At 38.1% G+C, this 27,589-nt stretch overlaps 1 protein-coding gene across 1 annotated transcript; it reads left to right on the top strand.

Annotated features, from left to right (window-relative positions):
* Positions 1 to 198: 198 nt before the first annotated feature.
* prss12 (serine protease 12) lies at positions 199 to 25,923 on the top strand. Its single transcript, XM_041982804.1, has 13 exons — positions 199 to 697; positions 2,286 to 2,424; positions 3,443 to 3,615; positions 3,779 to 3,935; positions 4,501 to 4,679; positions 6,415 to 6,556; positions 6,673 to 6,893; positions 11,169 to 11,310; positions 15,344 to 15,549; positions 16,143 to 16,221; positions 17,892 to 18,014; positions 22,868 to 23,163; positions 24,619 to 25,923. The coding sequence occupies exons 1-13, from the start codon at positions 370 to 372 to the stop codon at positions 24,939 to 24,941; spliced, it is 2,508 nt and encodes an 835-aa protein (XP_041838738.1). The 5' UTR covers positions 199 to 369; the 3' UTR covers positions 24,942 to 25,923.
* The last annotated feature ends 1,666 nt before the right edge of the window (positions 25,924 to 27,589 follow it).

Raw genomic sequence — 27,589 nt, 5'->3', positions numbered from 1 at the left:
TAAAATAAATAAATAAATAATAATAATAATAACAGAAAAAAATAGAAATAGTCCGTATTAAAATCATAAGTAGACCTGTGCGTAATAAATGTGTTGCTGCATTCATTCTGTTTGGTGTTTGTTTACACTGGTATGCTCAAAGATCGCAGTTTGGTGGACCTGATCACAGTGTTAATGCATTTTAGCTAGAGGGATGCCTGCCCATAAGCCCACGCAAAGAAAAAAAAAGAGTTCCATCGATCACCGCCGTCTTTCTTCTCCCTCTCGTCCCACGGCCAGCAATGGGGCTGACTGGATGACTGCAAACCGTCAGCTGATGAGTTAATTACATTTCTACCGCTACCAGCGGCTCACAGTCACAGCTGTACCATGGATGTGGTATTTTTTACTTTTATAGCCGTACTTGTGGCTGCGAGCGGCTGTTATTCCAGTAGTGTCCCTTCATTCATCCTTCAGTTTACCGATTGCGTCCGCAGCCGTGGGAAAGATGGGTTTTACCGAGGAGCTATAGACGTCACCGAGTCCGGCACCCGGTGCATGAACTGGACCGAAGTGGCCGGGTTCAAGGAGCGCTATCCCGGTAAAGGGATAGGAGACCACAACCACTGCCGCAACCCTGACGGTAGGATAAGACCATGGTGCTTTTTCAGGAATCACAAAGGCAGAGTAGACTGGGGATACTGCGACTGTAAACAAGGTAAACAAACAGGCTGGCCTGGAGTATGAATTGCTTAATGGGGGGCGTTAATGCAACTGCGACAAGCAAAGTAGGTCCCTGCATCTAGTGATGTTGTTAATTTTGGCTGATGAGCAGAGATGAGTCTGCAGATGTGTTTTTCCAGTAGCTCTGAAATTAACGGGAAGCTCCCTCTTTCACAAGTGTGGCTTAATGTTCTGGTAAACAACATGCATGCCATTGTGACTGCACAGGTATGTAGCTTAATGTCAAACATTAAGAGAAAAAATGAAGTGAGGTCATAAAAACATGAGGCACAAAGAGCTTGCATCTCTGGATTACTGGAAGCAAAGACTGACTTAGAGAGAAAGGAACAGAGTGTGTGATTTCCATCTGGCACAAGCTGGGAAGCCTCTAGTATTTTTAGTCTTCGTGTAAGCCTTTATCAACATCATGGGGATAAGTTATCCCAGTTATTTATTCAATGAATACATTTTAATCCAGTTATCAGAGATATTTAAACAATGGGATGCTTATAATTGCAATGCTGTGTCTGGTTTCTGTCTTACTGGCTTTTGCACAGAGGGCAGAAGCTGACTGGGTGCTTTCTACTGCAAGTTCAGATACAGATAGCAGCATGAAACAGACCTCCACCTGTGCATAGGACTATTTATGGGTATGCATGTGTCAACATGGAGATGCACGCAGGCATTCTCAGTTGCCCACCAGGCTCTTCATAAACACATACACATATACCCTCCAGCAGTAAACAGCACATATGTACAAACACTATATACCTGTGTGTCTTCATATTAACTATAGTAAAATAGAGGGGTTAGGGGTGTAATTGAAGCACAATATCTTATAGTCTTGGGGTTGACATGCAGGGCAGATATCTGAGGCTGAGACATTTTTAAAAAGATTCAAATAGCCACAAAATCTTTTACCTTCTTTAACTTTATGTTGTGACATTTGTTTTGTGTTATTACTTTTGTTCCTTTTATGGAACAGTTTTGACACATTAGATGTGTTAATTGTTTTAAACTGACTGCTTTTTAATATGCAAACTTTACTAGACAATGATGCCCTGTCATCCCTAAAAAACATCTTTGTGGGTTAAACCTCGTTTTTCTTCTTTTTCATCTCAGAGATGTGCACCACACTGCCCCATTTTTTTTCCATCAAACTATCGCTTTTTCTATTAGTTTCTATCAGTTTTTGCCTAAAACGGGGTTTTATTAATATAAGACTTGTTGTGGACCAACTACTTTACTGGTCTACTTTCACTGGATCCTTGCTGATGCAACAAGGCCTTTTTGTTGAACTGTCATCTGCTACTGGAGTACAGTATGGCTTCAATGACAAATTCCATTTGTGACTGGTCTGGTATAAGTATTTATCAAATCTACAGTTGTTATTGTAGCCTGGAATGATGTGCATCATTCATATCTAAAGAATCTTAGTTTTCCACTGGCATGTAACATGTAGAGGTACTTGGAAGGGAGAGAGTAAAATACATATTCTTTTTTGTCATATCCTGACCACAGGACGTCTGGTACCAACAGGTTAACCAGCCCTTTGCTTACGGTCTCTTTTTTTCTGCCCCCAGGCTCGGTGCGTCTGCAAGGAGGCCGCTCCAAGCTGGACGGCAGGGTGGAAGTGTACCTGGGAGGAGTTTGGGGGTCTGTGTGTAGCAAAGACTGGGGGGACAAAGACGCTGCAGTGGTTTGCAGACAGCTGGGCAAGGGGTGGGCAGGCACACACGTGCATACGCTTGTGTACATATGTGTAGTATTTGCTGATCTCTTTCTGCCTCCTCCTCTTACATATATATGCAGACACAGGTGCAACTGCAGTCACCATCTGTCATAGAAATACACATCCTGAAGCTTCTTAAAGAGGTCTGACAGATGGAAGAGTTTGATGTGAATGTCAGGGGTGTTCCCAACACTTGTAACATGCACTGTACTCCAGGCAATCTCTTCCTTTCTCTATATACTCTTTGTACTCTTCTTGTATGACCCTTGCATTCCAACCCTTCATTCCCCAGGGGTATTTAAATACCTTTAGAACTTAGCTATTTACATTGTTACAAGCTCACACTCTTTCTCTGTTTCACACATATGTGTGTGTCTAATTCTTTAAACTATGGCATGTGGTCATGCTAGAAGGGCTCACAAGGGAACCTGTAGTCAGATCATACATATCAACAGTGTTCATAAGACAGGGTGTAGTCAGACAAGAAAGAAGTAAGCTCTCCTCAGAGAACAGACGCTCTATACATTTACTACATGTAATGTCACTGACGACAATCCCTGTCGTCCATCTGACATGAATGCACGCCTGTATACAATCATGTCGGTATGTGCACATCCACACAGGAGTCAATGAAAGTCCTTAGTGGGAAGGAGAGAGGGCAAATGTCAGCCATATGCCATCTGGAATCTTTGGCAATGACTTTCACATGGCTAGTTATTGAAAGCTGTTGGTCATAAAACTGTTGAATGCTTTGGCCCCACATTTATAGATACTGAGCAAACAGACAGCTACAGATTACTGTTACCAGGTGAAAACAGCTGCTTTACTTAATGCTCTAAGATGGGCTTCCTTAGTCTGGATAACAACAACTATATATATATATATATATATATATATATATGTATGGATGAATGATCATCCATTATTTAGTATCCTAAGATTTTTTTTTGTTCTTAATATCTTGTTTAAGATGAAATTGGAGCTGATCTTAGTTTTCACTTTTTAAAGTATATCAGGTCGTGCTCGTGCAGTTCCCTTGTTTCGGCCAGGCATGACCAAGCTCCATCAAATAGCACTCCACTGTCAAGGGGAGGAACCAGACCTGCTTCAATGTCCTAAAACTATCTCAAGTGGAGAGGAATGTTTTCTGGCTGCAGCCATCACTTGCACTCAAAAGCAAGGTAGGTCAACCTTCTGGGGGATTATTTGATCCGCATTTATCCAGATTTATTTGATTGATTGATATATTAAGATTTGCATGAATATATAGAGTCTGATGAGTTTGAAAACACTAAATAACCATAAAGAAATGTCTTCAATATGTCATTCAAAATGGAAAAAAAGTCCCTGTAGCAGTGACGCTTCCTATACGTCTGGTGGGAGGTCAGTCAGAGTCGGAGGGCACGGTTGAGGTGTTCCACGCAGGACGGTGGGGTTCCATATGTGACGATCAATGGGATGACAGTGATGCAGAGGTGGTGTGTCGACAACTGGGGCTGAGGTGAAAAGACATCCTACAAACACACACATTAAATAAGAGATATTTCACATTTTTCTATAATGAGAAAATGAAACATCAGTATAAGAGAAAGAGAATGAAGCAGGCTTAATGTGGGTGTCAAGCCATCTTCCTCTCTCTCTGTCTCCAAAAGTATGACAAGTATTCTTTCCATTCAGACACACAGAGAGGAGAGTGAGCAGTAAAGAACATCTGGGGGTCAAACAGTGAATCAGACTCATTGTTCCTGGATGGATTCTAGCACCACAGAGATATGCATATTTAGCCACAGTATATTCTCTGCAAATGTGTTGCAATGTTTATATTTGCTCAATTGTCTGTGACACACATTTTCTAAGACATAAACATGAAATGCAATATGTCAAATTCATGTGATCCACAATTGAAAAAAACTCAAACACAAATGCAGAATACCCAGTTTTTTGTAAGGCATGACCAGTCAGCACATCTGTTTTCCATTCCATTAGTGCTACTACAAAGCGAACCTTCTATTCTTCTATATATTGTGTGGTGTTTATTTTAGCTTTTTTTTTTTTTTTTTTTGTAGCGGTGTTGCAAGAGCACGGGGCCAGGCACATTTTGGCAAGAGTTCAGGCTGTGTGTGGTTAGATGAGGTGCGGTGCACAGGCAACGAGCTTAGTTTGGAGCAGTGTCCAAAAAACCCATGGGGAGAGCATAACTGTCTTCACTCTGAGGATGCAGGAGTGTCCTGCAGCCCTCTTACAGGTAGGCCAACAGATTTTCTAAGCAATGCAAAAATGGCAAATATATGTAAATATCATGGATACAGAAATATTACAAGATATTTACGCTCCCTCAAGATGTCACACTTTTGCTTGTGCTTTTATTGTGGATAGTTGATCTTTGAATGTGTAAATCACAGGCATAACAGACAAGATTACCAAACATTTTAACCCTGCTATTGTGCATGTTAGTTTATCAGAACATTTATTTATTATTTCTGTATTATTGTGATAAATGTTTTTTTTTTTTTTTTTTTTTCTGAAAAGTCTGAATATTTCCTTTTGCAAAAGGCATGACAAGATGAGATATATAAATAAAGAAAGAGTGTGAGGTGAAAGCTTCTTTTCCACATTAGATTTAGGGGAGTTAAGAGACGCCTGGCCTGAAAATTTGGAGCTGGACTACTGTTCAGCTGAGCGAACAATTCAAGAGAAGGATAAGTGTCTGAGGTGTCTGAAGGAGAACTGAGCCCTGGCTACATAATCCGACCATTTAGTCTGAAAAGGATTTCTATGAGAGTTTCTGTCAAAAGTGTCACCTGACATTACTGCATGAGCAGCACCTTGCAAAACAACAACAAAACAATATTTCAGAAAACAAAACAAAAAGCAAAAAAGACAAATAAGAAAACCAAAAAGCAAAGAAGACAAGGCAAAACTCTGAAACCAGAAAACCCAATTAGATTGTTTTTCTATGTTCACACTGTTGTATTTCATGAGATGTTGCATTTCTTTTATGTTGTTTCTATGTTCTTTTATTGTTAGTGCTTTTTAGTTTAACTGATGTATTTTGTTCAGTGTTTGTTGAGTTTTTTTTACATCAGAAGCTCTGTGGTGAAGCATGTGAATGTCTCAATCAATTTAAAAAAAGAAACACACTGTTTTTTATAATAATAAAATCAATACAATGGGTTAGGATGGATGGATGGATGGATGGATGGATGGATGGATGGATGGATGGATGGATGGATGGATGGTTTGATGGATGGATGGATGGATGGATGGATGGATGGATGGATGGTTTGATGGATGGATGGATGGATGGTTTGATGGATGGATGGATGGATGGATGGATGGTTTGATGGATGGATGGATGGATGGATGGATGGATGGATGGATGGATGGATGGATGGATGGATGGATGGTTTGATGGATGGATGGATGGATGGATGGATGGATGGATGGATGGATGGATGGATGGATGGATGGATGGTTTGATGGATGGATGGATGGATGGATGGATGGATGGATGGATGGATGGATGGATGGTTTGATGGATGGATGGATGGATGGATGGATGGATGGATGGTTTGATGGATGGATGGATGGATGGATGGATGGATGGATGGATGGTTTGATGGATGGATGGATTGATGGATGGATGGATGGATGGTTTGATGGATGGATGGATGGATGGATGGTTTGATGGATGGATGGATGGATGGATGGTTTGATGGATGGATGGATGGATGGATGGATGGATGGATGGAAAATAGGTATTGATTAAAGCAGGAATTCAAATAAAATAAGGGTAAAAGTATAGCAAGTACAAAAAGTTCCAAACTAAAGGAAAGCTCCTTCAAATAGATAAGTTTTAAGCTTAGCCTGAAAGCCAGAGAGTTTGTGTCTGTCCAATCCAAATCAGCAGCTGGTTCTATAAGAACGTGCATTATTCTCTTTCTGTCTTTCTGTCTTTGTGTCTTTGTCATTCTCTGCAGATGGTACGACCAGGTTGGTTGGGGGTGCAGGAAATCATGAGGGACGTTTAGAAATCTTCTACCATGGTCAATGGGGGACAGTGTGTGACGATGGCTGGACAGACTCCAATACACAAGTAGTGTGTCGACAGCTTGGTTACAGGTAGTGAAGTATTCATGTGCATTCATGCACATTCACATACGATCATATCTTACTAATGATAAATTCATTGAATGCCTTTGTGACTGAATGTGTGGGTATGTGTATGTGCCTTGTAGGGCGGGTGAGACGCTCCTCTCTGAAGGGCTAGATATCACTCCAGTCCCACGCTTCGGGGTGGGGTCAGGTCCTATTCTTTTGGATGATGTGAGCTGCACAGGGAAAGAACCCAGCCTATTGTTGTGCAACAGAAAGGAATGGCTCCGTCATGACTGCACACACCATGAAGATGTTAACATCGTATGCAACCCTGAGCGGGGTGGAAGCACACTTCCAGCTAGTAAGACAGTATCTTATCTCATTGAGACCTCATGTACCTTTACAGTAGCAGATAACAATACTATGTAAAGGTTCAGCGGGTTGAATGAATGGTCACGTATGAGGTCAGATGTCAATGTATTTGAATCTGAAACTAGTTTAAACCAAACTAACCATTGCATCATTCATGGGCAATTCAATGTTCCTCTCTGGGCTTAGCTTCATTTATATTTACCTTCAAGAAATGATGGCGATGCATTTATAATGGTTTGAAAAGTATTCAAAACAATGCTGTGATGTATATTGACCTATAATTTACACCAATATTTTATCAAACATGATTCAGTACCAGACAATACTGCATTAGACAGGAAAAATAGAACCTTACTTAATTGTTTAAATATGTTATAGTAATTAATGTTGTCTTTAATAATAGGATTCAAGCAAGGGGGTGGGTTCAGTTGATCTGCAAACCAGTAATTTCATGTTGCATTTGTAAGTCAAAGCCTAAAATAAGGTCATAGTCCATTCAGGTACACATTGTAAGCATAATCTATTTCTTGATGAACGTTGTTTAAAACATTTACATAAATGCCTTTTATCATGTCTTTTTTGTTCTCCCTGACGTCACATATCAGAGGTCTATTTAAACTGATGTGTTCAGACTTTTTTATAATTGAGTAATTCATCCTCAACATCGTACACATTGACTGTATTAGATGGAGTTCTTTCTATCTTTTGTGTAGCTTCCTTTTGTAAGCTTCCTGTCTAAACTTTGGGCTGTCCGAGAATCATCAGCCTTATCATAATTTTGAGCCAGTATAATAGCTTTCTCTTGTTTACACAGAAACTAGATGAAATTTTTGACGTGCTCCTAATTCCTGATTATTGTGGTGTTTGACTAGATTACTTAAATACTCCACTCCTGTTTACAGCAGCATGATCTTCAGTGTTTATAATCACTTAAGGATGCCACAGCCTAAATTATTTTGTGATCCATTACCAGAAATTTTTACACCACTAATTTAACTTCTCCACATTGGTATTTACGGTCGACGTTAGATGTGGATTGGAACAATTTCTACTGGTCATATGTGGTTACCCTCAGACCGTACTATTTCCTAACCCCATGTTCTTCTCGATATCTGCATTTGTTTTTGTGAATTCTTTAGACTCATTTAAAGGTTAACTCTGGAAAGACAAGCATTTGAGGTTGGCCAAATTCTTTGATTCTGCATCTTCAGTTTTATGAAAATAACTATGAGGATATTTTTATTTTACTTTAAACTGCAGTAATAAAAGTAATAAAGTACCATAGAAACCTAAGCTTCCATCTGCACTTTACAGGAAAGGAGAACCAGCAAATCAGTCTGTAATTTTTCTCACCTTGAAACCAGATAATGGAAACGCAAGATGACCTGAAATCTGTTTCTAAGATCTGCAGCTAATTAGATCTCGTCTTTGAAAAGGAAAGCCAACATTTTCCAAGAGCCAGGTGATGTAATCTACGCGTATTTCGACAGGCACTGCTTTTAGTTGCATGACCTGTCCCAGCTACTTGACTGCTTTTTAAAATGGCTGTGATTTATTAAACCTACTGGAAAACTTTACCTATAAGTCCTGACTCCAAAATCATAACATGAACCAGTGGGTATGTGTCACCACAGTAACTCTAATGGTATCTCTTTGTAAGAAGGAACATACACACTGAGCAGTGTTTGAACTTGCTGAAAGCTTTAGGAAAGGCTGAATTGTAGTATCATTAGTCATGTAGTGTCTACACCTCCAGACACTAATAAAGATGTTGTAAAGCTAGAGATGGATGAGGCAGAGCAGTGGCTCAGGTTTCACACCACTGTGTGAGTCCTGATGTTGGATGTCTCATATGCTGCTCTTTTAAGTCTGTTCAATGTCACTGAAAGACTTCTGTGCGGTTTTTATATCCCACTTGATAATAAGTTGGAGGAGTGTTATTGCTTTGTGTAGAGAGCACATACAGATTGAAATGGCTGTTTCATTACATGGGTTTTAGGAGGCTTATCTTGTTTGGCAAGAGACTGGAGGACACTCGTCTTACAAACATCCCACTTAAGAATTGTGTCATTATTGTAATCTGTGTGTGACTTTGCTTGTGTGAGTGTTTTGTGTGTGTAAATCTCTCCTTCTCCCGTCAACATGCCACAGATTGGTCTGTGTTTATTTTGGAAAAGGAATAAAAAAGCAGATAAAGTAGGCAATGCTTTGAACTTTTTTTCTCTGCCTGGTTCACCATCTGTTAGACCAAAGGTCTATTTGTGTTATCCATGTAGCAACATTATTTTGTTGCATTTCCATAATTTTTATTTTATTTTTTTTACATTGCTGAAACAGCTAAAAGACACCAAACATGTTAACAATGCCATTTGCCTTTAAAGAGGTAGAAATTTGATATGTTGATAAAAAGTAAACACTGTTAAATGCAGTGAAAACAGATTTAACAAGAGTTCAGTGCATTATGTAAATTTACAGTCATTATCTAAAGTGACTTAAAAGTGAGGAACAGCATTTATATATACATTAAGGAATAATAATAGCTTATTTTATCTGGCAGCATTTTGTTTTTTTTATAGTTTGGTCAGTTTTAATTTTTCATGCAACTTTATTTAAACATACCCAACAGTGATCCAAAATATTTGCCATTTACACAGATTTAGACATTGCATCATGTGAGGTGTAACATCAAAGGTCAGTAAAACCAACCAGCAGTGGATTGAAACAGTTGGTAATATTGCTTTTCCTCATGTTTGAGCTTGTTGAGCTTGTAAAGATTTTACTGCACTTACTGTATAGTAACAAACACAGTTGTTAGTTTTTAAAGAATATAAACTTTCTAAATTGCTTTTGTTTATCCTGAGGTTTTTTTCCTGTTAAAGTCATGGAGCAGTGCAGTTTGGACATATGATTTAATGATGTGATTGTTGGCTCTAAAAACCCACTGCTCAATGAGCATGCCTGTCAGATCACAGGATTCAGTTTAGACTTGTTCCATGTAGAAAATGATGCATAAATGTTGCAAGGTATGGCCTAGAAAGTCTACCTTTTTCAAATTTAATGAAATTTATTTAATGGAAAGGAGTGTATGTTAGGAGGAACTTCAGTAAAATGATAGAACGATGAATGTCTCAGTTAGGAGAGGGAATATTGTTTGTGTTTCTAATCAAGAGAACAAACACAAGGATTTCATCAACAGCCAAAACCAGCAAAGAAGTAAACATTCCCACAGCTTATTCCTCCACCTTAATCTTACCCCCCTACACTGTTTATATCCCGCATAAAATACTCACTAAATGCCTGAATCTGGCATGTGATTTTACTTAATATGGTCACAAAAAGTCAGTTCAGGGTGAAGATTGCTCCTTTTAACTGTGGTGTGCGCTGTCTACAACTAGTCAATACACAAGTTACATACCTATTAGTTTTTAAACTATATTTAGAATAAAAAAAATATCTTGTTCTTTCTGTAGCAAACAGAACTCTGACTGAACTGACACTTGCGGAGAAAGTAAATGGATAGTGAAAATGTCAACATATGGAAAAGTCATTAGTGTTCACTCAGATCAGATTAGTCAATGCAGTGTTCTTGGGCAACTGTGTGCACATAAGTAAAATTCAACATAGACTGATTTGTCTAACAGTGTGTGTGTGTGAAGGGCGCTTGGGAAAGAGCAAGGACAAGACAGAATGAGTGAAGAACCAAAAGAAAATGAGAATAAATTATTTTTAGTGAGAACAGATAACAAATAATCACATTTTAGTCACCCATAAAAAAAAAAAAAAAAAAAAATCCCAGACAGGTGTTTATGTCTTTTGTATAGAACAGGTTTTCACATGCCCCTGCATTCACTCAGCACGCTAGCCTGGAGGATCAGGTTTGTTAGGAATGCGTGTGTGTTACTTTGAGCGGACTGAGGCTGAATCTGAATTAGTTTAAGTGAACATAAATAAATCTTTGCCAACAGTGTACGTCTGTATATTGTCACTTAAATTGAGGCAGATGGCAGCCCACCGCAACCCGCCCCCAAACACACACACACACACACAAACACACACACACACACACACACACACACACACACACACACACACACCCAACCCAAACACCAACCGCTTCCTCATGAGGGAATTATTGGGTTTCTTTCAGTAATATTTTCAGGGCTTTACTTAGCTATCTATGTACTTCAAAATACCTGCTGTCTACTGGGGTTCTCTGCTTCATAAATCAGACTAAATTAAACTAAGGTTTGTGTGTTTCCTGTAGGTTTTCCAGTAAGGCTTGTGGGAGGAGAAAGCTCCAGGGAAGGACGTGTTGAGCTCTATCTGTCTGGTCAGTGGGGGACGGTCTGTGATGATGGATGGACTGATCATGATGCTGAGGTGGTGTGCCGGCAGTTGGGCTACAGGTAATTTTATGCACACCTGCGTGTGAATGGATAACCTCTTTCAACAGCCTGAAACCGTGCACACAGAACCATTTGAATTGGCTAATCCCACACACCCGCTACTGATGTGAATTTGAATAGGAACAGATAACACATAACAAATGGGTTTGGCGCTTTTAGAGCATTTTGTGGCCTAATGTGATGACCATGTCTTAGTTGATCTTTTGGTTAAAGACATACAAACTTCTTAAAGTTAATATTTGCAGACCAAAGATTACAACTGGATTTCTCCTCCCTGGCCAATAAAGTAAAGCTGAGGTGGAGCAGTATTTGTGTTTGAGCTGGTCAAATGATGATTTGCACTATCTAAGCACTGATATAGTTCTCAGTTTCCTCTGTGTGGTCTGTGTGAATTTTTTTTTTCAACATCAGTAGCTGCTGTTATAAAGCACAAAAAACATGTGCAACTCTACTCTTAAGACATTTTTAAGTGGGATTTATTTTGTCCAAGTCTACATGTTTTTAGGAAAATTTTGATTAGTCTACTTTTAAAAAATAGCTGAAAAAAACTGCTAACTCAAAATGTACTTAATTGATGTCTAGATTATTTCAAAAGATTGGGAATATGTAAACTTGTAGATCTCTGTACTAATGATTCAGAGACATTTGTGCTTCAAGAATAACTGAGATGATTGAGTTCTTGCATTAATACTGTTCAAAGTTAATTTCAATCAACCATTACTTATTGAACCAATAATTTTCCACACTGTGGTATTTTTATCATTAAAAGAAAAAGTTAAATGTCAGATTTGAGCTTGCTACAGGAACCCATTTGAATGTGTTATAACCCAACCCTTCAATTTAGTATCTGTGCAAGCATCCAAAGATCCATTAAGTGTCTAGAGCACATACTTGAAACATTTCATCAGCTCACATTATTTTTTTTTTTAGCTTTAATTTATTTTGTCTTACTTGGGATTAGGAAGTTAAAAAAGAAGTTCAGCAGTGGGAAAAAAAACTCGGTTTTGAATTGTGGCTTTGCAATATGATCACTCTATACATTGGACTCACTTAAGTGAATCCAGGCTGCCTACTCTGTTTGCAAAATCCATCACCACCTCTTAGACTTGGCATTTGTCCTGTGCTCAGCCCCCCGTTTCTTTGTCTGTCCTTCATCTCTAAATCTTTCTATTTCCACTTCAAACTTCATCACACATGTCCTGAGTTTGGGGCTCACCTACAATCCCAATTCCAAAAAAATTGAATGCTGTGCAAAATGCAAATAAAAATAGAATGTAGTGATTTGCAAACTTCACAAACCTATATTTACTTTTAGTAGACCATAAACAACATATGAGATATTGAGACTGAGATAACAAACTGCATCTGAAAACTGTGGAAATCATTGTGTAGGGTCAGGCTTACACATCTGTGAAGATGCCATCAATGCTGAAAAGTACAAAGAGGCTTTAGAGCAACATCTGCTCCCATCCAGGCAACATTATTTTCAGTGTAGGCCTTGTATATTTCAGCAAGACAATGCCAAACCACATATGGGATTCATCAGAACAGCATGGCTTTGCAGCCCTTCCTGCAGTCCAGACCTTTTACCAATAGAAACCATTTGGCAAAACCAAAAATCTGGTAGTAAAGCCCAGAACTGTTGAGCAGCTAGAATCCTGCAGTAGACTAGTTTTTTGAATGCTAATTATGAGCCCTGGTTACCTGCCAACCTTGTTTATTTGTCATTATCAGTTACCTTTGTGCAGCGCCGAAATAAACATCCAACTAAAGAACAGCTAACGTGGAAAATATCCTTTTTTATTGACGAATATGTCAAGGTGAAACATGCAACCTGTGTCTCATTATCTCTTCCTTCTGAGCCAATTTCTCTGTGATAGCAAAGGGAAAACTATCCAAACAAACTGTCTTCATTTTCTTTCTCGTCACTCCTCAGAGAAGTGTCCCTCAGCTACCTAATTTTCTGTGACAGATCTATGTGTAGATGAAAGTCACATCTGGAGTGCATAACTGTGAGTGAGCTGAAGGAGACGTGATAGAGGTGTGTAAAAGTAATCTTAGGACCATCATTTTGTGTTATGCAGGGTGTGGTAGCATCTTATTATATAGCTGATTCCTAAAGAGACAAAGGTTGCTCTGATGGCCACAAAGCAAAATATATGCTCATGCCTATACATACACATACATACAAACAAACATATATGAGTTTTATTCAGAGTTACAGTCACCTTAGACTGGACTTTTCTAAATGCCATAATGCAGTTATCAAATGTTTTAATTGCCTCTTTAATACATAAAAACAACACTTTTCTGAACAAATTGGAAAAATAAGTATGGAATACAAAGATTCACAAGAGTATCTTGGCCTTATATTAAACTAAAAACAGGACAAAGATGCCATCAAATGTTAGGAACATTTTGTATATTTTCTTTCCAAATATTTGCTCAGTAGAAATTTGATGGGGTAATATTTTCCAAAGACGTCAGGACAAAGACGTGTTTACTATCATCTCTTCTTCAACAACACTTTTAAGTGTTTGGAAACTGTGAAGACTATTTACTGTAATTTAAAAAGTAAATGGATTTTCCTTTCTCATTTGAATCAGTGTTGCTCAACAGTTCAGTGCCTCATTTATCGTGTTCTTAATTTTATATTGAAGTAGAGGTTTTCTTCTAAAAGGCCAGCCAGAGGAACTGATGTTAATCCTTCAAGTCTCGGTTGCTCTGCGTTTTAATCAGAAAGATATAGCTACATAATTCTCATTTTTAGTTGTGAGAAGTTAAAAAAAGATTTCTAGCACTCCAGCTTAAATTGTTTTTATACTATTTTCAATGTATTTTCAATTGAATTATTATTCAGAAATTCTAGCTTTCTGGAATTATGTCCCTTTTGCAGATTTCAAACGTTTTGGCTTTTAATTAAAAAGCATAGTTTTTAAATAGAAACACCCCCCCCACACACACACATATATATATATATATATATTTCCTTAAATAAACCAAACATTTGAATTAAACTGGGATAATCTTTACTATTGTTTTGTCTTATGACTTTAGACTCTATGGTCTAACGGACAGTAATACTCTATAGAAAAACTTTTTCTGTCCCACTTTCTAACATTTGCAACATACTGCAATGTGAGAAAATGCATTGAGAACCTCTAATGTTAACATAGTCATGCTTATGTGTTACAAAAGTGATGTAATGACGTAATTGTCTTAGCATAAAAACATGATGGAAATGTATCCAAGCAGCCTTTGTGTCTGCAGCCCTTCAACTGCCCTGAATATTTCATCACCCCCCTTCAATATTTATAACTGATGCACTGAAAAGTGTTCAGAATGGTTTATTGGCAGTGCATGAAATAAGTTGTCTGAAAAATCACTTTGTTCCCCCTACTATCTTTAGTTTGTGTCTAAAGCAGACTGCATCTCTTTTCAGATGTTATAATATAACTGTGTTGCCACAGAAACACACCAAGCAGGTATGATGTCAGTGTCCAGGCATACCTCCAAATGACTTGGAGGTTTACTCTGTCCATGCTAAGTACTGCTCAGGGAGCTATTGGGTACACTGATACAACACTAGATGTCTTAGTAAGAGACATGAGATTCCCATTGGATGACTGGGGTTGCAAGACTCGTCACCCACCAAACACAAGGGGATGAAACATAAGACCCTCTCTTTCAGTTATCTATCAATCTTAATTGAAATCAGTTACAGCCAATACATTCTCAACCACAACCTACAGACTCGTCTCTGAGAGCTGATTAAAAATTAAAGTCAGAGGTGAGATAAAGATACGAGTTAGGCTGATGTAATGTTGTATAAGTTGTGCATCATAGCCTGACAATGTTAAACAATAATATATAAGCCTACATGACATCATCTCTTACTCCTCTGACTTCTGTTTTAAAAAGCCACATTTGAATTTCAGTGATTTTCATCCACAGTTAATTTAGTCATATGTAACTGTTAGATTATTAGTTTTCTTGTTTCCATCACAATGACAATCCCATCCGTCCTCTCCAGCGGCGTTGCTAAGGCCCGTGTGATGGCGTACTTCGGGGAAGGGACAGGCACCATCCATGTGGACAACGTGAAGTGCAGTGGGGAGGAACGCTCATTAGCAGACTGTATCAAACAGACCCCCGGCACACACAACTGTCGCCACAGCGAAGACGCCGGGGTCATTTGCGACTACGGCAAATTGCAGCACAGTAACAAAGAGGTGAAAGGTCAGTCCAATAGTCAGGACTGGTTTAACTTAATGTTTCCCTGAAGATAGATAAACTTTCTTTGGTTAATGTGAAGCATCACGGAAATCATAATGTGTTTAGCAAACATTGCCAGCATGTCCTATAAACCAAAGAACTGAAGAGAAAAAGAAACAACAGAAGAAAAGTCTAACGGTAAGATGTTTAGCAGAAAGTGTTGGACTGCTGTGAGAGTATATAAATCCAGATGTTAAAATGGAGAGCTGTATTATTGCTTCAACCTGTCTGTCCAACATTAGGACTGACTCACACAATGCTATCTATTACCTACACATATGCAGTTGCTACCATTTCTTGCATGAACACAAGGGTGTTTTGTGCAAAAACTTTAGCAAAGTAATCACTCTGAAACTGATCTCTAATTTATTTACTTTCTAATGGATTTCAGCTCCTTGTTTGGTTGTAAAAGATTTATTTCAACCATTGTGCTTTTGCCCAGTCTAAATATTTAACAAGAGCAACATCTGAACTAAAACGTATGGTTTAGCCATCATTACCCTTCCACACGCTCTCACTTATACACGACCAGTGGTTCCTCTTTTTGTTTCTGTCAGATCCTGTCAGCTCAATTTGTGGTCTGCGGCTCATACACACTCGCCAACGTCGAATCATAGGAGGAGAAAACTCTTTGAGGTAAGCTGAAAGGGACAAAGAAGAGTAATCACAGCCCACAGAGAGAGAGCCAGTCAGACAATGAGTACATTTCAAGTCCACAATTCACAGATGGAAAAGCTACAAAGAAGAAAATGTCCAATTGAGTAGACTAGGGCTGTACCAGAATTTGGGAAAGTATAAATAATATAGCTGACACAAATATTTCTCGAAGAAGCTCTTGATTATAAATAAACAAAAGCTCATGTTATGTGAGCCATTGTGGCAAAAATACCTGCTGTGTTTGAAACACAGAACCTTGGTTTTAATATATATTTGTTTTTTCATGTCAAATTACTTTAAAAGCGATCTCAGCAGGAAAAGCTGACTTTTGTTGCTGTGTCACTTTTCCTTTGGGGGCGGCGTGGCTCAGCAAGGTAGAGCGATTGTAACCCAAGGGTTGCCGGTTCGATTCTCGGCCAAGTTGAGTTCATGTCGAGGTGTCCTTGGGCAAGACACCGAACCCCTAATTGCTCCTGATGGGTCGCGGTTGAACGCCTTGCATGGTAGCTTCCACCATCAGTGTGTGAATGTGTGTATGATTGATTGAATGTGATGTATGATGTAAAGCGCTTTGGGTATCATCCCAGGTACAGTACTGTAAAGCACTATATAAATACAGACCATTTACCATTTTCCTGCAGGTGCAGGAAAAGCTGCCAAGTTTTCAAACACATCTGTCCATAAAAGGAAAAAATAAAACTAAGAACTGCTTGAAATATGATAAACAAATTCCTGTGGCTTTCATGACATGAAAAGTATGTGGACTTATGTACTTCTGTCAGTTTACAGGCAGTAAAAACAGCAGTGTTCTACGTGATCATGGAACAATGTACTTTATGGTGCACAGGGTCATTAATATGCCAGAAAATCTAGATTTACTTCAATGGAAATAATAAGCCACTAAACCTGAGCTGTTACCAACTTATTAGTGAAGAATAGGGGCAGAACCACCGCAGTTTATCACCCAGTTTATCACCCATCTTCCATTCTGATAACTTTTTTCAAGCTCTTTGTTTAAGAAGTCCCCCAAAAAAGAAAAGTTTGGCATTTTAAAACCTTTTCAAAATTAGTAGACTGTACAATGTGATGGAAAACCAACAAGTATTTAAGTATTATAAAGCAAAGGGGAAGGGCAAATATTAGCACGGGTTGGCTTATTTTACGAGCTTCCTGCAGGAAAAAGCCTCAGCTAAATGGAAGCATTAATCTGTGGCCTGCACCGCATGTGTTTGCAAGAGGAAAAGAAAAAAGGCAACTTGCAGTGCAGATGTTTTATTACTGCAGTTCTTACTGCATGAGTGTGTACAAGTTCAAGGCGCCATGTTTAGAATCACATTGCCTTATGTAAACTCATTCTTTCAGACATGTTAATGTTTACTTTCCTCAAAGAAAGAAAGAAAGAAAGAAAGAAAGAAAGAAAATACATAAATCATATTACTGAAATAATGGCTACATAGTAATGTGAATCCAGTTTTGCTGTTTTTATGAAAGTAAAGTTTAAATTTATGGGATTTTCTAACATTGTCTGAAGAAAGCTCAGTTAGTTGTTGCTAAAATACAGCAGTGTGGATTCTGTCTGTACATCTGAGCAGATCTCTACACTTTGGGTATTAATGCATGCGTGCTGTACTGTGTGTTGATGTTTAAAGGGGCGGTTGGCCATGGCAGGCTGCCATTCGCTTGCGTGGATCTAAAGGCGACGGGAGGTTGGTGTGTGGAGCAACACTTATTGACACCTGCTGGGTCCTCACCTCAGCACACTGCTTCAAAAGGTCAAAAACACACATTCACTCATAAACACACATACCTTTTATAGTTTGATGACGTCTGGAAGTTTTTCATGGAGATGTGAGTGTGCTTCTGCATACATTTGTTCTGACTGTTGTTTCAGATTTCATGAGGTTTAGCACAAAGTCGATGATGTTGTTTGAAGTTTGACCTCGATCTAAACTCTGTTACATGACCTGCATACATTGCCAACATATTTAAGCCTGAGATACCTGAGAACCTTAAAGATGTCAGCATTAATTGGTGGTGGTTTGGCTGTGGTTCCTGCAGGAGGCAGGGAGAAATTGATTGCTTCAACTGACACAGGGGCCTCTTCACAATGACAGCAATTTAAAATCAGTCACCTAACACATACAGTATGTTCCACGTATGTTGTTCACAGTGATGGGAATAACGGAGTTAAAATAAACGCCGTTACTAACGCCGTTGCCTTTTTTAGTAACGAGTAATCTAATTAATTACTTTTTCTATCGTTACAACGCCGTTACCATTACCAAAATGCCGTTACTACAAGTTACTGAGTGAAGCTACGAAGTGGTCGTCCCACTTGGTTTAACGCTAGCTTGGCTCACAGACACAGGAGCTCCAAATGTGTGTGTGTTTTCCCCTGTAGTGAAAACAGGGGTAAGCGATTAAGTAATGATGATTGGAGGAAAATTTTATAAGCCAATCAGAGACACCAGGTGGGCGGATGTTTACACACAAACCCAGCACATAGAAGCACACACACAAAAAATCAGAGATGGCGAGTCCGGAGTCTCAGGGAAAGACGGCGTTTTCGAGGTGGAAATGATGAAGAAAATTCTTGAAGTACAGTTGTACCAGTTGTGGTCTTTTGAGGTGCAATAAATATTAAAACCTCTGTTCAGGTACCAGTCTTTGCTGTTCTACTCTATGCACCTGGCCTGTGAAACCTGTTCTGAAAAAAATCAAACTTCTTTGACATTTTTAAACTTTAAAAAAGTAATGAAATAGTTACTTTCCCTGGTAACTAGTTATTTTTATAGTGGAGTAACTCAGTTACTAACTCAGTTACTTTTTGGGAGAAGTAACTAGTAACTGTAACTAATTACTTTTTCAAAGTAACGTGCCCAACACTGGTTGTTCAGCAGTAATTCAAGCTTAATATCTTTTGGTTTTGTTACCTATGTATGCAAGGTCTTTGGGTTTGATAGAACCACAGCTCCTAAAGACATCCAGCTAAAACTTTAAGGGGGAGCACTAAAGATTGTCCACTTTTAGGTTAAATTTAATTTTTGAAAGGGTTTCTGGTGTTTCTTGAAAAGAATAGCATTCATTTGTCAGCTTTTTGTGTTTAATCATTTATTTAATTTAATTAATTTAATCTTCAAAATGATGCAGATGATTGGTTCTGTTTTCTTCAGCTCCGTGGAAACCAGCAATGTTTGTTGTGTGCTGTGAGCATCCATACAACAAACACTTGATATGCTTCCCTTTGTTGTTGTTGAAATGACGTTTATTCCTCTTTCTGGCTGCATACATCAGTAGCAGAGGTTTTTTTTTTTTTGGTAATCTCCATATTTTTGACTGTGTTACATGCCCTAATATATGTGCATGTACACATGACGTTGTAGTGCATGCCCAAAAATGAAGGATCCCCCAAAGTCTCTAGTGTAATTTGAGCCCTGGAGGCAACCATGTTGAAAATGACACTTTAAAGACTGTTTTTAACTGCAGAACATTAATAAACCCACAGAAATTGTACGATACTGTATTTTGAGTGAGCAGAAAATATGTGTCAAATTGTGTTAACATTATTATAAGAAAGGTTTTATTATATAGGTGGTGCAGAGGTCTCAGAAACTCATGGTATAGAGTTAAATAGAATGAAGTGTTGCCATTTCCTATCAGAAGTCACTTAAATTATAAGCGTAAGAGCACCCTGCAACACCAGTGTTTGTCATTGGCATGGCCTGGAAAATTAGTTTAACTTTAAGAAATGATTGATGGGGCTAAATTCAGGCTAATTGTTCCGGAAAATCAGTGAGTCTTCCAGAGAATTTAGATTTGGAGATAGGTTTATCTTCAAACCCGTGTTGTTAAACATAATCAATTAATTGATGTGTTTGTTTTTTGTTAGCATGTCTATGTTACTCAGGACTCAGGAAGGAGCAGGCAGCAGATCTGGAATAACTGTTTATTTGAGGAACCAAGAATCCAGGGTTAAAAAAAATTTGAGGCAGAAGTGGTGGCAGTGCAGCGGAGGCCAACACAGGCTTGGAGAGGCTTTACCAGTCTGGAAACGGGATCTGTCTGAAAAATGGATATTCACACAAAAACAGGAACATTAAAATCCAAAAGTAATACTTCAGTGTAACAATCTGTAAATGGCAGACGTTGTATCATTAGGTAAGGCAACGATCTGGTGATGAGTGGACTGCAGACTGGCTCTTATGTAGGCAGGTGAGTAGAATCTCCCATTAGTACAGCCACCACCACGCCCAGTCGGAGTTCTGAGCCACAAAAGGAGCAACAAGAAAGAGACATAAACAAACAGAAGCCATACAGAAATACCATTCCTGACAGCATGCTTGTTCCTTTATATTTAAAGCTTATGCATTAACTTGTTCACACTTAAAATATTTCACCCTTTCAAGGTGGTATGTTGATCAAATTCCAGGCTGAAAGGAAACAAAAAGCTTGGTAAATGTGTAATGGGAGGTAAACTGAAAGCTGAATATGTGCAGAGGTGCGGCTCAACAAGTGAATAAAGATTATTCATGTAATTTAATTATCAGTGAATTTTTATTTACTCTGAAATGCATTGTTTCTCTATTGCTTTTCAGGTCTCTAGTTTAAATTTGTTTCTTTGTTTTTTCCCTTTCTTTGAAAAAAGATATTGTAATACTCAAACACCTAAAGATATGTCTTTCTGTCTGATCAAATATCATGCGTGATGCATGATATTTGATCAGACAGAAAGCTCAAAGCTGTTTTGTGTGACAGCTTTGGAAAGTAATTTGCAGTAGATAAGCCAGATAGCTCCGGTTAAAATGAGAACTTGTAACTTCAATGTCACCTCTCATGTAGGGTAACCAAAACAATTTGACACACACGTTAGAAACATACACACAAATAAATAAACAAATAGATAAAAAAAGACTTTCATGCAAAAATCTTGACCCACCTCACATTTGCTTGTTACCAGGAAAAATGCAAAATTGCAAACTTAAATGGAAATACAGTAGATCAGACAAAAATACTGTTCTGTTCTAACAAGCTTTAAAGTCTATTTTTAATTAAACCGCCTTTATTCTTCAACAGTCTGAACACCTACTGACAAAATACAGTATCTTATAATTTCTGTAAGTAGTCTCCAGGAGTAGTTCTCAGGCTTCTTGAAGCACTTTCCAAACCTCTTCTTTGGCAGTAATGTGTATGTGGACTTCAATCCAACCTCTTGGAAGGATTCATCACTCCATAACACTTGTTGCCACTGATTTTCAGTACAGTTATTGTGTAAACTGGCATACTTTCCTTAAGAATGGCCTCTTGATGGCCACCCTTTCATGGAGGGCATTGCTGATGAGGCTTAAATGGATCAACTAAATATCCATGGCTATAAATCACTGCTGTTTTTTTTTTTTTCTTTTTGTTTTTTATTGTTCGCACCAAGAAAAAAAAACAATTGAAAATGTTTCTTTCCTTTTCTTTAGGACAATGATGAGAATAATCAATGTTTTTTTTTTTGTTTGTTTGTTTGTTTTTTTTATCACAACAATGGTTCATCCCTTGAGTTAGGTGCTTGTTATATGCTGGAACTATTCATAGGTCATTGTTAAGGAATTATTAGAAATTAAAATATATTACTATACAAATGTTCAGATTTAAGACCTGGACTGAAAATGAGTTAAAAAAAAAAAAAAAAAAAAAAAAAAAGCCAAGTCTTGTTCGTAGAAACATTTTGATAGATATTTAGAAAGCCTGGAGTACTATTGCTCGTGACCATAAACGTTCTAACAACATCTGTCTCCTTAGAAGGGAAATATAAAGAAATAAAGGGTCGCCCAGTACAGGAATGAATGCATGTTTGCATGCCTGGCTTTACTTTTTTTAATTTGCACTCATGCTGTCCAAAGCTGTGAGAAAGATCATATCGCATTATTTCTTACACTCTCATTAGTAGGTTCATTTAAAGTGCCCTGATGTCAGTGATCACATGCTGTTAACACATTAAACCTATTTATACCCTGTGACTGTACAGCTGGGGCCATGCCAGCAGCAATATAACTGCTTTCAGTAATAACTACATGTGAAATGTCAATTTTAATCTGGATTTTCCTTTAGCACTGAATCATTGCTGGTGGTCTTATATTACTCCACAACCACTATTCATTTTGTGGTGTGTGTGTGAATTTTAATGTACTTAAAAGGTTGGTCAGCAGGGTCTATGCCCTGCCAGAAACTCTGTGGCATTCACAGGTCAAGAGATCTTTCCGGAAACACTCTACCATGTGTAACTGGACACAGACTCTTGGCTCAGCCGAAAGGCCTCCTTCTTTCACTCCTCTTCTCATCTTTCTCTTCCCCCCTTCTTTGTCCCTGGCTCACCCGGCTCATCTCTCCATGTCTCGCACTTTATTTTAAAGAGTCCAAACATGTACGACGAGTGCATGGAAGCATAGAAACATTCTATTATGTTAATAATAAACCTATGAGTCAGACAAAACACAGCAAAGGCAGCAACAAATTTATTTTCATCGTTCATTAAACTGCTGCTGAGGCATCTACTCTAGAGAGCTTGTAAAAATTATGGCTTATGGTTTATGGCGCTGCAGTGGGATAGCAGACACAAACACTTTCCTTCCCTCTACAGGTATGGAAACAGCACTAAGCAGTACAAAGTGAGAGTGGGAGACTACCACTCCCTCGTCCCAGAGGAGTACGAAGAAGAGTACGGTGTTGATCATATTGTCCTCCATCCAAGCTATCACTCCCACAGTAACGACTACGACCTGGCTTTGGTCCGTCTGTCACCGGGGGCAGTGGGCCAGACGCCGGGGGAGTGTGTGTCATTCAGCCGTCATGTCCTTCCCGCCTGTCTGCCCATGAGGAAAGAGAGAGTGCTCAAGCAAGCCAGCAACTGTCACATTACGGGTTGGGGTGACACAGGTGACGATGAGTGTATGCGTGTGTGTGTGTTTAGTGGATGGTCTTAAATGCATAATACAACTGTTAGTTGTAAATGTTTTTTTTTTTTATTATTTTTACATATACAGTTGAGCCATAAAAAACAGGGCAGCCATTAAAATCATTTTTAAGAATATAATAAAGGAATAAAAAAAAACAAACATGAACACCACCTATCCCATTTTAAATATTTTTTAATCAATTTAACAATTAGTCATTGTTTCCAAAAGAAAAATACAATTTTTAATTATTTTGAGGTTCAACCACAAAGCAGGTTACAGTGAAAATGAATCCCCCCAGCACATTGCATGTTTTACTTCATATTCTGTTCTTCCTTACACTTATCTCCATACACATACACACATCTGTTAGTGATCTTTAAATCACATGCTGATGTCATTTATCATGGCAACTTAAGACCTGCAGAAGGTCACGCTTACACTACTCAAGAGCATGTATACTAAGAAGTGTGTTTTTGTCTCTGTAATGCTGGTGCGTGATAAAATGTGCATGTTTGTGTGGGTGGGTGGGAGAGAGAGAGAGAGAGAGCTTTGCTCTTTTACTTAAGCAAGGCAACGCAGGCTATTTAGAGTGTGTGATGTTTAGCAACGGCTATTTAACTCAAAGCTAAATGTCTGCTGTGTACAGCTGTTTGTGTTTGGCTATCTGCTGCTCTTGTGTCACACATGCAACAGATTTTCCACATACACACCACCTGGAGCTGCCACAGATAGCTATGGCACTGTGTGATTATGGAGACTCAGAAAAAAAGAAATAAGAAAGAAAGAAGAACACCCACAGTGAGGTCTTAGCTCTTGTGCTAGCGAGGAAATTGTTAAAAGACGAAAAAGAACAAAAAGGCTGGGAACTCTGGTTGGATCAAAGAAAGCTGCTTTTATATTGCCTTAGACCTTGAAATTGATTAATCGCCATTTTAAAAACATGATAAGAATGTAGTCAACATGAATCTGATGTGCACTGGCCCAGAAATTCATTTTCCACAAGCCCTGTACCCTGTCCTCATGTGGAACATTGTCTCAAAACATAACTGTAAGACAAAGCTAGCATGTCAACTTTAGCAAGTATGTTGTTAAGCAACACCCCTTAACTGCTAAAACTCAGCAGCTACTTTGACTGTATATGTTTTAGGACTTAAATAATGATATACTGTAAGTATATATTACCAATCACAAACTTGATTTTCATTGGATAGAATCTTCAACATTTTGGTGTGTTAGTTTGCTAACATTTAATAGCATGCTGTTTAAGTGTTCGAATAAACAGAAACCAACCTGAGCCTTGAGGTGTAAAGGTTGTTGTAGATGCAGATGTATATGTATAATATAAAAATCTTAGGTTGCTGGAACTTTAATTATTTCCATCATTACTTCCATTTAAACTTCCAAATTTTTAATTCTAAGTTCTTTCCTTTGTCAGGACGTTCATACTCAAAGACCCTGCAGCAAGCCCCCCTGTCTCTTCTCCCAAGGCGACATTGTCAGCAGTATTTCCATGGTGCTTTCACAAGCCGTATGCTCTGTGCTGGCAGCATCCACCCAGAGAGGCGTGTGGACAGTTGCCGTGGTGACAGTGGAGGACCATTGGTGTGTGAGCGTCCAGGAGGGGGTTGGGTAGTTTATGGGGTTACATCCTGGGGTCATGCCTGTAGGACACAACAGTCCCCTGGTGTTTACACCAAAGTCTCTGCTTTTAGTTCCTGGATACGCAAAGTCATTGGACACGATGAGAAAAAGAGATGAAAGGTGACTGAGAAACCGAAAAAGAAAAGATTCTCAGGACTTAATTGGTTGGATAGCAACCAATGTAGCAATATATTTCAGTGATGTCATAAAATGATTACCAGACTGATAGTTTCAAACGGAGAAGTTAAAAGGACAATGCTGGACTTCAGTCTCCTGGAACTTTTTTTTTTCTTTTTTGAGAGCAGAGGTCTTTGCTATCATCCAGGTCATAAGCACTTATCTTTCCCCTCTTAGGAGTGAACGTTTCAGTATTAAATATTAAATCAAAAACACTCATGAATAAGCCATAACTTCAACATTTGTTGTTTTCATGTTGCATACTACACATATTTTAAATGTTTTTTTTATTCTTGCTTTTGTTATAAAGTTATATTTTAATTTATGATTGCAATTATGTGGTTATGTTGAAAAGGGACCAAACATATATGAAAACAGACTGTCCATGCATGTACTCATGCATGCACAGCAAGCGAAAGCATAACATGAATTTGCAAACTTGCACTACAAAAACTTCTTTGGTATTTTTACTGCATGATATTCAGTGCTATTTTAGGCAATGCAGTCATATTGACATTTGATGAAGTGAAATATGTCTTTAAACCTCATTTAATTTTGGTTTATGTAAAATTTCTCAGTTGTGTTCTTAGTTTTACTGTGTGTGTGAAGCAGATTTCAGGTCTTAATATTCCTCAGGCTTTTTTTATTTACATAATATGCAACATATTTTAGTCTTTGTATATGTGTTGGGCGGTGTTTGCAGAAAAAGGAAAGTGATTCTGAACTGAAGCACACATAACAGCATTTCCGAGCATCGCTTCATTGTAGTGATACTTGGTTCTACGACATTCAGTGTGGTCATGTTTTTGATACCGGAGGAAAGACACTTGAAGAGATAGATCCTACACTTCCTCCATATATATTGTTTACTTTTTGTAATGTTGTAATGAACTGTAACTCTTCCTCATAAACTAACGATTTATAAAAAGTCAGAGTTTGATGTTTTTTTCAATTATTTTTTTTTTATTCTAAACTGTTAAGATGTTTGATTGATAATGGTTATGAGCTGTTTCTACAAAAGATATGTGCAGGGAGTGGTTCTTGCCCTTTGTGCTAAATGTTTTTGCCCTATATCTGCCAGATGGCATCTGCTGGAACAACAGAGCTTTTTTCAGGTTTGTTCCTGACAGTAAACTGTCAAACAGAGCACCCCCATGTCAGACACTGTGTATGCACACACCTACACACAGCTTCAGTGGTATGTTGCACAGTGCTGACAGGATTCGCAGCCAGTTTCTGACTTGTCCTCATTTACAAGGCAAACAAGAACCGGGACCAGCATTTACACGGAGAGGCTGCATGAAACCTAGATTTGAATCTAAAAGTATGGATGGAAAATAAAAATATAGACATTTCAATCAACATTTGATGTGTCTGGGTTTTAATCTTTATGCAATTCAAACAATATTTTTACACAATTAGTATAATATTGAAATGTTATCAATTCACAGTTTTCATAGTGGTTTGCTTTTTTTAAAAACCAGAAGCTTGAATAACTTGTTTTACCCCACCTTCCATTCAAATAGGATAAAATGAGTGTAGTAGTTTTGTTTTAGTTCACTCCATTTTAACCTTCAAAAGATTCAAACAACCAATATAGCTGAATTTAATTGTTTGCCTTAAGACTTGGGAGAAAAAGAGTTTTTCATTTCTGCCGTGATTCTGCTGTAAATCTTTGGACAGCCATTGTGTAAATCTTCACTTGTTACTGAAGTTGTATTAACCTGGGACAGAAAGGAAGGGCCAAAAAAGAGGATAAAAATAATAGCTTTTTTGGATTTGTTAAAGGAATAAACACATAACTGTTGTTGTAGTTAGTATTTCACCTTGATCGCTGTCTCTGCAGCAGTATTTCGATCTGAGTGCACCCTCTTGTGGTCATTATTGCACATTACAAAGTTAAAATTAAAGCTGTAACATAATTGATTTAAAAAAATGGCAGACACAGATGAGGGTAGTGGGGTTTGAGGGTTTAGAGGATAACCTTGGAACTCTTAATAGCAGAACCACACTTCAGCTAGAACAACAACTCTCAACACAAAAACCAGCTGTTTTTGTCACCAATGATCAGCCAGTCTTTAGTGGTTGACTGGTTGCTCATTACCCTTTCTGTGTGTTTACTATGTAATGATTCGTGTTTAAAATCTTTCTTATCTCTGATAAAGGACTTTATGTAATACCACTTCATAATTACCAACTTGAGTACAACACTTTTTTTTCATATCAGTTTCATGTCTTGTATAATATTCTTTATGATTGCAACGGCAGTGTATTTAAATGCCACAGATGCTATGACTGCAATATTTTTTTATTGTGCAATATTTAAAAAATCAAATCTATGATTGAAGCTATTAGAAAGTATACAAAAATAGAACTGTTTTATTTTCGACATCGAAAATGGCTCAAAGCTGATATTAAAGGGTTTTCAGAGTCCCTGTTCATACACTGATTCTAACCAAAGTTGATAATAGTCCTGTAGTCATGTTGCAGTGAGAGCTCTCTATTGACTTGGCACCCTCGCAAAAAAGTTCCTGGGTATATCTGATTTAACTGCAACAAACTATTGGTGTAGTCAAATAAAACTGGGA

The sequence above is a fragment of the Melanotaenia boesemani genome, chromosome 4 (genome assembly GCF_017639745.1).
Source record: "Melanotaenia boesemani isolate fMelBoe1 chromosome 4, fMelBoe1.pri, whole genome shotgun sequence".
Lineage (NCBI taxonomy): Eukaryota > Metazoa > Chordata > Actinopteri > Atheriniformes > Melanotaeniidae > Melanotaenia > Melanotaenia boesemani.
This window is presented reverse-complemented; position numbering and strand designations above follow the sequence as displayed.